The sequence below is a fragment of the Dendrobates tinctorius genome, unplaced genomic scaffold (assembly GCF_039654945.1).
Source record: "Dendrobates tinctorius isolate UK_male_01 unplaced genomic scaffold, ASM3965494v1 ptg000102l, whole genome shotgun sequence".
Classification (NCBI taxonomy): Eukaryota; Metazoa; Chordata; class Amphibia; order Anura; family Dendrobatidae; genus Dendrobates; species Dendrobates tinctorius.
In genome coordinates, this window is record NW_027361770.1 from 15604421 (window position 1) to 15617951 (window position 13531).

A 13531-nucleotide genomic window follows, 5' to 3' on the forward strand; every position below is an offset into this window, starting at 1 on the left:
CAAGCTTTGTCAAGAAGGAAAGATGTGTCAGCACAGTATCAAGAGCATGGAGCAGATATAAAGAGAATGGCCAGTACACCAGGAGATGTGGAGGTGGCCGTAGGAGGGCAACAACCCAGCAGCAGGATTGCTACATTCTTTGTGCAAGCAGGAGCATTGCCAGACCCCTGCAAAATGACCTTCAGCAGGCCTTGAACATCCATTTCAATGCTCAAACTGTCAGAAACAGACTCTGTTAAGATGGTATGAGAGCCCAACGTCCACAAGTGGGTGTTGTGCTTACAACCCAACACCATGCAAGGCGATTTGCATTTGTGCTGTGCTCTTTAAGGATAAGAGCAGGTTCACACTGAGCACATGTGACAGACGTGAGTCTGGAGATGCCATATAGAACTGTTCTGCCTGCAACATCCTCCAGCATGACCGGTTTGACATTGGGTCAGTAATGGTGCAGGGGGCATTTTTTTGGAGGGCTGCACAGCCTTCCATGTGCTAGCCAGAGGTACCCTGTACAGTAGCATGTGGCGATGTCTGCAACCCACAGAATTTGCTCAGGTAGTGCAGCTCATCCAAGATGGCACATCAATGCGAGCTTTGGCAAAAGGATAGATGTGTCTGTTAGCATAGTGTCGAGAGCATGGAGCAGATAGTAGGAGAAAGGACGGTACACCAGGAGATGTGGAGGGGGCTGTAGGAGGGCAACAACCCAGCAGCAGGATCGCTACATCCTTTGTGCAAGGAGGAGCATTGCTAAAGCCCTGCAAAATGACCTCCAGCAGTCCTTCAACATCTATGTCAATGCTCAAACTACCAGAAACAGACATATTGAGAATGGTATGAGGGCCTGACATCCACAAGTGGGTGTTGTTCTTACAATCTAACACCGTGCAGGGTGATTTGGCAGAGATTTGGCAGATTTGAAATTGGCGGCCCTGTGACTCTTCACGGATGAGAGCAGGTTCACATTGACAGACAGACGTGACAGAGTCTGGAGACGCCGCAGAGAACGTTCTGCTGCCTACAACATCTTCCAGCATGACCGATTTGGCAGTGGGTCAGTAATGGTGTAGGGAGGAATTTCTTTGGAGGGCCGTACAGCCCTCCATGTGCTAGCCAGAGGTAGCCTGACTGCCATTAGGTACCGGGATGAGCTCCTCAGACCCACTGTAAAACCATAGGCTAGTGCAGTGGGCCCTTGGTTCCTTCTGATGCATGACAATGCTAGGCCTCATGTGGCTGGAGCGTGTCACCAGCTCCTGCATAATGAACACATTGATGCTATGGACTGGTCTGTCCGTTCTCCAAACCTGTATCCAATCAAGCACATCTGGGACTTCATGTCACTTTCCATCCACCAATGCCACTTTGTCCAGGAGTTGACTGATGCTTTAATCCTGGTCTGGGAGGTGATCCCTCAGGAGAACATCTGCCGCCTCATCAGGATCATGCAGTCAGGATCATGAATATTTCATTCAGTGATATTTAGGATGTTGTGTTTTACTGTTCCCTTTATTTTTTTGAGCAGTGTATAATTAGTTGGTTATCCACAATTCTTGTATACCTTTGAAGGGGTTTTCCCGCTATCAAGGTATATTTTTAATAAATAGATCTTGAAATAAAAATAAGTATCACAATTGGATGTGTTAAAGAAATGTTCCTTTGCCGAGAAAATCTTGTAAATGTGCCCCTGCTATGACCTGTGTAATGGCTGTGTCTGACCGTGCTGGAATGTGGTCTGATCATACCGCATCTCCTGGGCAGGAGAGGATGCAAAAGAGAGGATACAGACAGGACAGCATGGGATCACAAATTTATGTGAGGTAAAACATACTGTATATACTCGAGTATAAGCTGACCGAGTATAAGCCGACCCCCCAAATTTTGCCACAAAAAACTGGGAAAACTTATTGACTCGAGTATAAGCCTAGGGTGGAAAATGCAGCAGCTACTGGTAAATTTAAAAAATAAAAATAGATACCAATAAAAGTAAAATTAATTGAGACATCAGTAGGTTAAATGTTTTTGAATATCCAAATTGAATCAGGAGCCCCATATAATGCTCCATACAGTTCATGATGGGCCCCATAAGATGCTCCATAGAATAATATACCCCATATGCTTCTCCATAAAGGTTATGGCCCCATAAGATGTTCCATAGATTATGCCCCATAAGATGCTCCATAGAATAGGCCCCATATGCTGCCCCCATAAGATGCTCCATAGATTATGCCCCCATATGATGCCTCAAAGATTATGCCCCCATAAGATGCTCCATAGATTATGCCCCATATGCTACCCCCATAAGATGCTCCATAGATTATACCCCCATATGCTGCCCCCATAAAATGCTCCATAGATTATGCCCCCATATGCTGCCCCTATAAGATGCTCCATAGATTATTCCCCCATATGCTGCCCCCATAAGATGCTCCATAGAATAGGCCCCCATGTGCTGCTGCATTTAAAAAATAAAAAAATAACATACCTCTCAGTCGCTGGGGCCAGGTGCTGGTGTCGCTGCTGGCACCTGAGATATTCACCTGTCCCCTGGTCCATCGCTGCTTGCTGCTGTCTGGCACGTCATCTGTCAGTGACGTTCAGACTGCAGGGGGAGCGGCGCGCACTAACAACGTCACCGCGCCCTCTGCTGTCTGAATGTCACTGACAGATGACGTGCCAGACAGCAGCAAGCAGCGATGGACCCCGGACAGGTGAGTATCGCTATACTTACCCATCCTGGCACGGTCTCTGCAGCCCCCAGCTTCTCCGTGATCTCCCTTCCTTCAGCGGTCACGTGGTACCGCTCATTACACTCATGAATGTGCGCATGTTCATGAGTGTAATGAGCGGTACCATGTGACCGCTGAAGGAAGGAAGGGAGATCGCGGAGAAGCTGGGGGCTGCAGAGACCGTGCTAGGACGGGTAAGTATGAGCTGACACCCCCGACCCCCTGGTGTATATGACTCGAATATAAGCCGAGAGGGGGACTTCCAGCCTCAAAAAATGGGCTGAAAATCTCGGCTTATATTCGAGTATATACGGTATTTAAAAACAAGCAGCAAATTATTTATATCACAATAAAATCAGCTGTGATCCTTTGCTGTAATGTCTATACTCTCTTCTACTTCCTCCATTGGCCAGTAGATGTGGTATGTCTTCATGGTCTCAGCACAGGAACATTTTTTTTATCCTGTCCAATTGTGGAACTTATCTTTATGTCAAGATCTATTATTTAAAATGTACTTTGTTTGTAGGACAACCCCTTTAACTACATGCTGACTGATTTTAATTGTCCAGGGATGGTTTGCGTCCTACTCTGCAGTGTCATTCTAAAATGTCACTGCAGTGCATAGTAGAGCAACAGAACATGACTGTGTAGCTTCTGGGGTCTTTTATGACTTTATGGGGTACACAATATGTAAAATAAATGAGGAAATATAAACAAAGGCACCAGCAGATTCATTATGCAATATGTTGACAAATCTTTTGCATATTGGCCTGGGAAACCATCCAATCAAATAATATGAGATTCAAGAATTGAAATGACACTCTCTTAAGGACTCACACCACCATATTGAACATCTGATTGCACTATGGCCAAGATTAGTCTATATGCCCGTGCACATATCTGATTTCTTCTGACTGATCCAGTGCGAGGAAAAAAAATCACAGCATGTCTGAGTTTGATCCAATATTATGATAGCAGTCAGCCATGTAAATCAGCAAGTGCATGGAAAACATTAAGCTACACTCGGATTACATCAACGTTTAGTCCGATTTCTGTGCACAATAGAGAAGATGAAAAAATTTTGTCCTCTATATTCTCCTCACAGTGCTCTAATTCTCTCATCCAAGAGAATCAAACCGCCCCATGCTGACACTGAAGAAACTCTGATCAGGGAGTCATTTGCATAGTCGGCCAATTTTCTCTGAGGGAATCTACGGCTGTCTGACCCTAGCCTAATACTGCAATCCTATAGTACCATCTGTACACCGCCGCATAGCGTCATGCACACTACATTTGTGCATGTATGATTCCTATTGAAACAGAAGAAAATTTATTATAACCATCATAAAATTTAGACCGCGTACAACTAGATTTGACTGGTAGAACCTAGCAAATTTGTCAGAGTGGCACATGCTATGTGAGAAATTTAAAAGCTGGGAGACATGTTTGACACTTTTTGATATCCCACTACTTGGCTTTTTTACACCAATATTTTGCCACGATATAATGACTCCCTCTATTAATAAATGATAATTCCTCCTAATATAGGCCCATTTTCTAGACACTTTTAAAAACAGACTTATAACGTGAAAAGTGTCTAAGGCTGGTTTCACACTAGCTTATTTTCCACTCGGTGCCGCTAAGCCCCGCCCCCTGCCAGCTCCCTGCCCGCCCCATCCAGTCATCGCCGCCTACTATCGCACACGGCTGCATGCGATCTGCGCACACTATCTTTAGCATAGGGTGCGCAGACCGTGCGCTAGTAGGATTTTAGCGTGCGCTGTGCACTTTTGAAGGTGCGCCGGTGTGCGCCGAACGCACCATGTTGCATTTTGGCGCGCTCGGCGCACCTTCAAAAGTGCGCAGCGCACGCTAAAATCCTACTAGCGCACGGTCTGTGCACCCTATGCTAAAGATAGGGTGCGCAGATCGCATGCAGCCGTGTGCGATAGTAGGCGGTGATGACCGGATGGGGCGGGCAGGGAGGCGGCAGGGGGCGGGGCTTAGCGGCGCCGAGCGCTGCGTGGAAAATAAGCTAGTGTGAAACTAGCCTGACATACATAAAATTTTGCACGGCGTGCGTGACAATTTTCTGGTGCATTTTGCATTTAGCTCCCTTGTTGCTTGCCTCTGATTATTCCACCATATTCAATTTCATTTTTAATAAGATTAGTTTGTATTAAATGGTTACAAATCTTTAAAATGATTCATTGGTTTGTGTGAACAAAGGAATAATTTACTGCTGTGTTTCAGGTCATTTTTCTTACAACGTTGTTCTATCTACTGAGCTCCAGTGATGAGTACTACAAACCAGTCAAATGGGTTATAAGCCTGACTCCCCTCTCTCAACCTGGCCCGTCCTCCAATATTATTGGACAATCAGTAGAAGAGGCTATAAGGTAGTATAAAACTCCAATCCATAGCTTTATTTAGTAGCGGTAAGTTAAATTGAAAACGCTCATTACTGAATGTCTGACCATATCGGCTATTATACTTATCACTGTACAGTCCACAAAGTGTGCTGGAATCATCCAAGCCCAGGGCAAGACCATGGATGTGCCTGAGTGAGCAGTAGGCACCTCCACCATTACTCTCTTCCCGTCCCCAGATGGTTTTAAAACTTTTTTTTTTAATTCCCGGATAGATTGTAAGTCCTTGTGGGCAGGATTTCTCTCATGTATATTTGGTTGTTACTCAGATGGCTCTAGCTATGTATTTAAAGGGGTATTCTCATTTGCAAGATCCTATCCAATATGTTGTAGGTGCAATAAGAATGCCAAATACCTCTAATTAGAAATGTATTATAGTTTATATGGTAAGCTATGTCGCCTTACCCTATGTTCAGGGCATGCAGTAGCTTAGTCATCCATAGTTAAGACCACTCATATAGTGACAGTTATAGGTGCTTCTCACAAAATCAGAATATCATCAAAAAGTTAATTTATTTCAGTTCTTCAATACAAAAAGTGAAACTCATATAGAGTCATTACAAACAGAGTAATCTATTTGAAGTGTTTATTTCTGTTAATGTTGATTATGGCTTACAGACAATGAAAACCCAAAAGTCATTATCTCAGTAAATTAGAATATTTAACCAAAAACACCCTCAAAGGCTTACTAAATGTTTAAAAAGGTCCCTTAATCTGTTTCAGTAGGCCCCACAATCATGGGGAAGACTTCTGACTTGACAGATGTCCAGAAGCCAGTCATTGACACACTCCACAAGAAGGGTAAGCCAAAAAAGGTCATTTCTAAAGAATCTGTCTGTTCACAGAGTGCTGTATCCAAGCATATTATTGGAAATTTGAGTGGAAGTAAAAAGTGTGGTAGAAAAAGATGCACAAGCAACTGGGATAACCGCAGCCTTGAAATGATTAAGAAAAGGCCAGGGGGAGATTCACAAGGAGTGGACTGCTGCTGGAGTCATTGCTTCAAGAGTCACCACACACAGATATATCCAGGACATGGGCTACAATTGTCGCATTCCTTGCGTTAAGCCATTCATGACCACTAGACAACACCAGAAGCATCTTACCTGGGCCAAGGAAAAAAAGAACTGGACTGTTGCTCAGTATTCCAATGTGTTGCTTTCAGATTAAAGTAAATTTTGCATTTAATTTCGTAATCAAGGTCCCAGAGTCTGAACTAGCAGTGGAGAGGCACACAATCCAAGCTGCTTGAGGTCTAGTGTGAAGTTTCCACAATCGGTGATGGTTTCGGGAGCCATGTCATCTGCTGGTGTAGGTCCACTGTGTTTTATCAAGACCAAAGTCAGCGCGGCCGTCTACCATAAAATTTTGGAGCACTTCATGCTTCCCTCCGCAAACAAGCTTTTTGTAGATGGAAATGTCATTCTCCAGCAGGACTTGGCATCTGTCCACACTTCCAAAAGCACCAATGCCTGGTTTAAAAACAAAAGTATCACTGTGCTTGATTGGCCATCCAACTCGCCTGACCTTAACCCCATAGAGAATCTATGGGATATTGTCAAGAGTTAGATGAGAGACACCAGACCCAACAATGCAGATGAGCTATAAAAGCAACCTGGGCTTCCATAACACCTCAGCAGTGCCACAGGCTGATCGCCTCCATGCCACGCCGCATTGATGCAGTAATTGATGCAAAAGGAGCCCCAACCAAGTATTGAGTGCATTTACTAAACATACATTTCAGTAGGCCAACATTTCGGATTTTAAAATAATTTTTAAAGCTGGTTTTATAAAGTATTCTAACTTACTGAGATAATGACTTTTGGGTTTTCATTCACTGTAAGCCATTATCATCAACATTAACAGAAATAAACACTTGAAATAGATCACTCTGTTTGTAATGATTCTATATAATATATGAGTTTCACTTTTTGTATTGAAGAACTGAAATAAATTAACTTTTTAATGATATTCTAATGAGAAGCATCGGTAGTTATTAGTGGCCATAAACATGCACATATGGAAAACGATATAGCGAAGTATTAGAACTATACTACATTTCTAATTGGAGGTATTTGCTAATATTATTATTACTCCTACTACATATTGGGATAGGACCTTGGAGATGGGAATACCCCTTTAATGGCATTTTCAAGCATAGAAATATATAGAAACTGATCTAAATGTGATGCCACCATGAATCAAAAGTAGATATTTTTTATTTCGGTGATTGTGATGCACTTCTGTTTAGGTGCTGTGCAGACTCGCTGTGATGGGATTACCATGGACTATAGTTCCATGATTTTATCTCCCCTCTGTTACTGCCTTTATTTACATATACATCCATACTCTTATATTACAAGCTGTAAGGCTGTGTTCACATGTCCAATAATCATCAGTTAGAATGGATGCAGCAGCAATCCACTGAGCAAAAGTTTGTGCAGACACAACTTTTTGTCCTCCTGAAACAAAATAATTTCAACTGGATCCATTTTTTAAACATTGAAGTCTATGGAAAGTGGATCTGTTAAGGGGAACCTGTCACCTCGTTTTTCAGCTATAAGAAAGTAAGAAAACAACAGTTCCATTTCAAATGGGAAAAAAACAGATGGCTACTTAAAGGGAACCTGTCACCTCGTTTTTGAGCTATGATCTGCAGCCACTGCCTTTCGGGGCTTATATACAGCATTCTAGAATGCTGTAGATAAGCCCTTGATCTAACCTGAAAGATAAGAAAAACAAGTTATTTAAAACTCACCCGGGGCGGTCCGGTCCGATGGGTGTTGCACGTCCGGGTCTGGCGCCTCCCATCTTCTTGCGCTGTCATCATCTAGCTTGCTTCGTGTTGTGGCTACTGCGCAGGCGTACTTACCTGCCCTGTTGAGGGCAGAGCTGAGTACTGCAGTGCGCAGGTGCTGGGTCTCTCTGACCTTTCCCCAGCGTCTGCGCACTACAGTACTTTGCTCTGCCCTCAACAGGGCAGATCAGTACACCTCCGTAGGAGCCACAACATGAAGCAAGGAAGATGACGACATTGCAAGAAGATGGGAGGCGCCGGACCCGGACCTGACCGCCCCCGGGTGAGTATAATAAAACTTGTTTTTCTTATCTTTCAGGTTAGATTGTGGGCTTATCTTCAGCATTCTAGAATGATGTAGATAAGCCCCGAAAGGCAGTGGCCGCAGATCATAGCTCAAACACGAGGTGACAGGTTCCCTTTAAGTAGCCATTTGTTTTTTTTCCCATTTGAAATGGAACTGTTGTTTTTTTACTTGATCAGTTTCAAATGGGTGATTACTTAGGAGTTCACATGTCCAGTATTATGTGTTACATATTTATTTTTCCACCTTCAGTAAGCAAAAAAATTGATCCTTTTAAAATGGGAGATAAAAGGATGGATATTTAAAGGATCCGTTTTACATAGACTTCGGTGTTAAAAAAAAAAAAAAAAAAAATGGATCCAGTTGAAATCAGTACTTCTCTGGCAGAAAAATAAGTTGTGACTGCACAGTCTTTTTGTTAACGGATTGCTGCTGGGTTTGTTCTGACAGATGATTACTGGACATTTGAACTTAGCCTAAGCTGTTGCTGAAATTACTTACTGACTGTCTTCACACGCAACACAGATCTGCTACTGAACGTTATGCAAAATATGATCCCCTTCCTGAGACTGGGAGGGAGGAGCGCGTGTAGTAGACCTCTGATGTGTGGCTTCTGTACTATGTAAAGGGGCATAGAGGAGATTCCGAAGTGTTCAGAGGTGTGAGGCAGTGACCGGTGTCATATGTGAGGGTCGCTATGTGTCCCCCAGGATGTGCTCTGAAATGTATTAGATCCGCTGGAGTGCCTTGTGATCACAGCAATGGACCTGTGACTCGCAGGGCAGAATAAAAGTAAGTTTGAACCTGGTCAAGCTATTTGGACCAAGGAGTTTGTTTAGGAAAACCCGGTATGGGCTTTTATTTTTTAAACGGACTGCAGGAAGGTAGTGGGGTCCGGTCCATTTCCTCCAGCCCAGGTCTTATGAGTGGCCTATGGCCACAGGTTGGAAAAGGAAAAAAAAAACCCTGCTGGGGGGGTTGATTTGGTCAGTGTTGCTCTGGTGAGGAAACAGCAGGTGATCTGCAGAGCACGCCCTGTGTGAGTTAACACAGGGCCAGCGGAGCCAAAGGGTCTAGCAACCCTCCTTGCATACCCAGCAGTACGTTGCTCATGGCAACTGCCCTGGACTGGCGTTTTGTTTACCCGGCTGCGATCCGGAAGATACAGCGTGCTGTGCACTGAGTGAGTTTTTGTTGGACATTAAAAACCTTTTTGTTTTGAACTTGCTGGGGTCACTGCCTCATAACTACACAGTGTGGACACCGCTGCTTTACATATGGTGGAGAATGCGGGCAGTGTGAATTGAGGCATACCCAAAGCGTGCTGCATGTCGTATATTAGGCCTGCAAAGCTGCAGCTTAAGTCGACTGATAAGATGGAGGAAGTACTGAGACTGTTGGCTGCCTCGCAAGTGCGACAGCAGAAGCTGCAAGAGGAACAGCAGCAGCTACAGTTGTGGCCAAAAGTATTGACACCCCTGCAATTCTGTCAGATAAATACTCAGTTTCTTCCTGAAAATGATTGCAATCACAAATTCTTTGGTATTATTATCTTCATTTAATTTGTCTTAAATGAAAAACACAAAAGAGAATGAAGCAAAAAGCAAAACATTGATCATTTCACACAAAACTCCAAAAATGGGCCAGACAAAAGTATTGGCACCCTCAGCGTAATACTTGGTTGCACAACCTTTAGCCAAAATAACTGCTACCAATCACTTCCGGTAACCATCAATGAGTTTCTTACAATGCTCTGCTGGAATTTTAGACCATTCTTCTTTGGCAAACTGCTCCAGGTCCCTGATACTTGAAGGGTACCTTCTCCAAACTGCCATTTTTAGATCTCTCCACAGGTCTTCTATGGGATTCAGGTCTGGACTCATTGCTGGCCACCTTAGAAGTCTCCAGTGCTTTCTCTCAAACCATTTTTTAGTGCTTTTTGAAGTGTGGTTTGGGTCATTGTCCTGCTGGAAGACCCATGACCTCTGAGGGAGACCCAGCTTTCTCACACTGGGCCCTACATTATGCTGCAAAATTTGTTGGTAGTCTTCAGACTTCATAATGCCATGCACATGGTCAAGCAGTCCAGTGCCAGAGGCAGCAAAGCAACCCCAAAACATCAGGGAACCTCCGCCATGTTTGACTGTAGGGACCGTGTTCTTGTCTTTGAATTCCTCTTTTTTTCTCCTGTAAACTCTATGTTGATGCCTTTGCCCAAAAAGCTCTACTTTTGTCTCATCTGACCAGAGAACATTCTTCCAAAACGTTTTAGGCTTTTTCAGGTAAGTTTTGGCAAACTCCAGCCTGGCTTTTTTATGTCTCGGGGTAAGAAGTGGGGTCTTCCTGGGTCTCCTACCATACAGTCCCTTTTCATTCAGATGCTGACGGATAGTACGGGTTGACACTGTTGTACCCTCGGACTGCAGGGCAGCTTGAACTTGTTTGAATGTTAGTCGAGGTTCTTTATCCAACATCCGCACAATCTTGCGTTGAAATCTCTTGTCAATTTTTCTTTTCCGTCCACATCTATGGAGGTTAGCCACAGTGCCATGGGCTTTAAACTTCTTGAAGACACTGCGCACGGTAGACACAGGAACATTCAGGTCTTTGGAGATGGACTTGTAGCCTTGAGATTGCTCATGCTTCCTCACAATTTGGTTTCTCAAGTCCTCAGACAGTTCTTTGGTCTTCTTTCTTTTCTCCATGCTCAATGTGGTACACACAAGGACACAGGACAGAGGTTGATTCAACTTTAATCCATGTCAACTGGCTGCAAGTGTGATTTAGTAATTGCCAACACCTGTTAGGTGCCACAGGTAAGTTACAGGTGCTGTTAATTACACAAATTAGAGAAGCATCACATGATTTTTCAAACAGTGCCAATACTTTTGTCCACCCTCTTTTTTATGTTTGGTGTGGAATTATATCCAATTTGGCTTTAGGACAATTCTTTTTGTGTTTTTTCATTGAAGACAAATTAAATGAAGATAATAATAACAACAAAGAATTTGTGTTTGCAATCATTTTCAGGAAGAAACTGAGTATTATCTGACAGAATTGCAGGGGTGTCAATACTTTTGGCCACAACTGTACATGAGCAGCAACAGACCAACAATTTAATTCTGCAGCAGATTGCGGCTCTGCAAGAGGCAGGATCCCCAGTCACCACATACCGATTGGAAGCCTGGTACAAGGTCCATTCAGCGCTGAGGAAAATGGTACCTGAGGACGACATGGAGGCATTTCTCACCATTTTTGAATGCACTGCAAAGCGGGAGAACTTGCCGGTGGCTCAGTGGGCTGAGGTGGTCTCCAACTTCTTGACGGGAGATGCATAAAAGGCCTACCTGGGCCTCAGTCGGGACGATGCCCTGGACTATGGGAAGCTGAAAGGTGAGATCCTTGCTCGACTGGGGGTTATTACGTATGTGCGGGCCCAACGGGTGTCCCAGTGGTCCTTTTCTGAGACCCGCCCGGCTCGGTCTCAAGCTTATGACTTACTGCAACTGGTAAAAAAATGGCTACAGCCTGAGACTTTAACCCCGATCCAGATGGTAGAGAGGGTGGTGGTCGACTGGCTGGTGAGGGCCCTGCCAGCCGCCATACAGCATTGGGTGGGGCAAGGAGACCCGGGCACTCTGGACCAGGTGGTAGGACTGGTTGAGCGGTATACAGCCACTCAAGACTTTATACGGGACACTGCCCCACTTCGGCTGTCACGTAAGTCCCCATCAGCTCAGGAGCCTGGGAAAAGTCTACAACCCTCCACCAAGGCCAATACGGATCGTGCCCGTACTGAGGGGATATCTCGGAAGGAGAGTGTCAACCGCCCTGTGTCCCCTAGCGTAGCCACAAGGTTCCCTCAGGCACCAGTCCTTAAGTGTTGGCGGTGTCAAGAGCGTGGACATGTGATTGCTAAGTGCCCCCTAACAAATGAACCCATGGACTGCGGGTATACCCGTCTGGTATCTATGCATGCCCAGCCATTCTGTACTGCCACATCAGACCCTGCCGGTACTGAACCTCAGCGGTGCGAGGTACTAGTCAATGGTACCAGACGGATGCTCTCTTGGACTCAGGGAGTTTGGTGACCCTGATACACGGGTCCCTGGTTGCCGGGATAGACCTAATGGATGGAAGGTGGGGGTAGTGTGCAATAATGGGGACCTCCCTGAGTACCCGACTGAGGAGGTCATGTTCTCCACCCCGTGTGGGGAGATAAAACGTGGTGGGAGTGGTAAAGACTCTTCCGTATGGGACTGTATTAGGAAGAGACTTTCCCCTGTTCTGGTCCCTATGGGAGACCAGGGTTAACCCTCTCAGGGTAAAAAGTATTCCAGGCGCTGAACCTGAAGATCCCGTGTCAGGGATTCCTGCCGTAGGGGTCACCAATATAGGGACAGAGTGTAACCCTGATAGGTTCCCCTAGAGGTGTTGGCAGGAAAAGTTGAGGAGAACTCACCGATTCCTGAACTAGAGTTGTCCTCTGCTAAGTTCGGGACAGCTCAGCTCCAGGATCCCACTTTGGCACGGGTAAGAGTAATTGAGATAAATGGCGTGGCTCAGCAACTGGGGGCGGAGATGGATTTCCCACGGATGGTAATCAACCAGGAGCTACTGTACAGGGTGGATAAAATCAGGGGTGAGGTGGTAGAACAGCTGGTAGTGCCCCAGCCCTACCGCCGGTTGGTGCTCGACATGGCTCACACATGCTGGGAGGGGATTTGGGAGCCAAAAAGACTCAGGAGCGCATACTGCAGTGGTTCTTCTGGCCAGGTGTCTACGCGGAGGTCCAAAGGTATTTTGAGACGTGTCCGGAGTGCCAACTGACCTCAAACACCACGAACTACCGGAGCCCATTGGTGCCTCTGCCCATTATAGAGGTACCTTTTGAGCAGATTGCAAGGATCTCATAGGGTCGGTAGTAAATTCCGCCCGGGGCACCAACACATATTGGTAGTCGTAGACTACGCTACCTGGTATCCAGAGGCAATACCACTCTGCCATACCTCGGCTAAATTAATAGCCAGGGAACTGTTTGCCATGTTTTGTCGCCTTGGGCTACCCAAGGAGATCTTGAGAGATCAGGGAACCCCTTTTATGTCTATGGTGACCAAGGAGCTGTGCAAGTTTCTCCAAATTAAACAGCTACGTACATAGGTGTATCATCCACAAACCGACGGGTTGGTGGAGAGGTTTGATAAGACCCTCAAAGCCATGCTAAAAAAGGTGGTCGCCAAGGATGGAAGGGATTGGGACATGTTACTGCCCT

General features: G+C 45.2%; 1 protein-coding gene across 7 annotated transcripts in view; it reads left to right on the forward strand.

Moving 5' to 3' along the window:
* The window catches only part of TMEM245 (transmembrane protein 245), a 167117-nt gene that overhangs the window by 106665 nt on the left and 46921 nt on the right, over positions 1-13531 (forward strand). For all 7 annotated transcript variants that reach the window (XM_073587763.1, XM_073587762.1, XM_073587757.1 and 4 more), the window contains one exon: positions 4983-5128. In XM_073587763.1, the coding sequence (XP_073443864.1) occupies positions 4983-5128 (146 nt within the window). The remainder of the gene's footprint in view (positions 1-4982; positions 5129-13531) is intronic.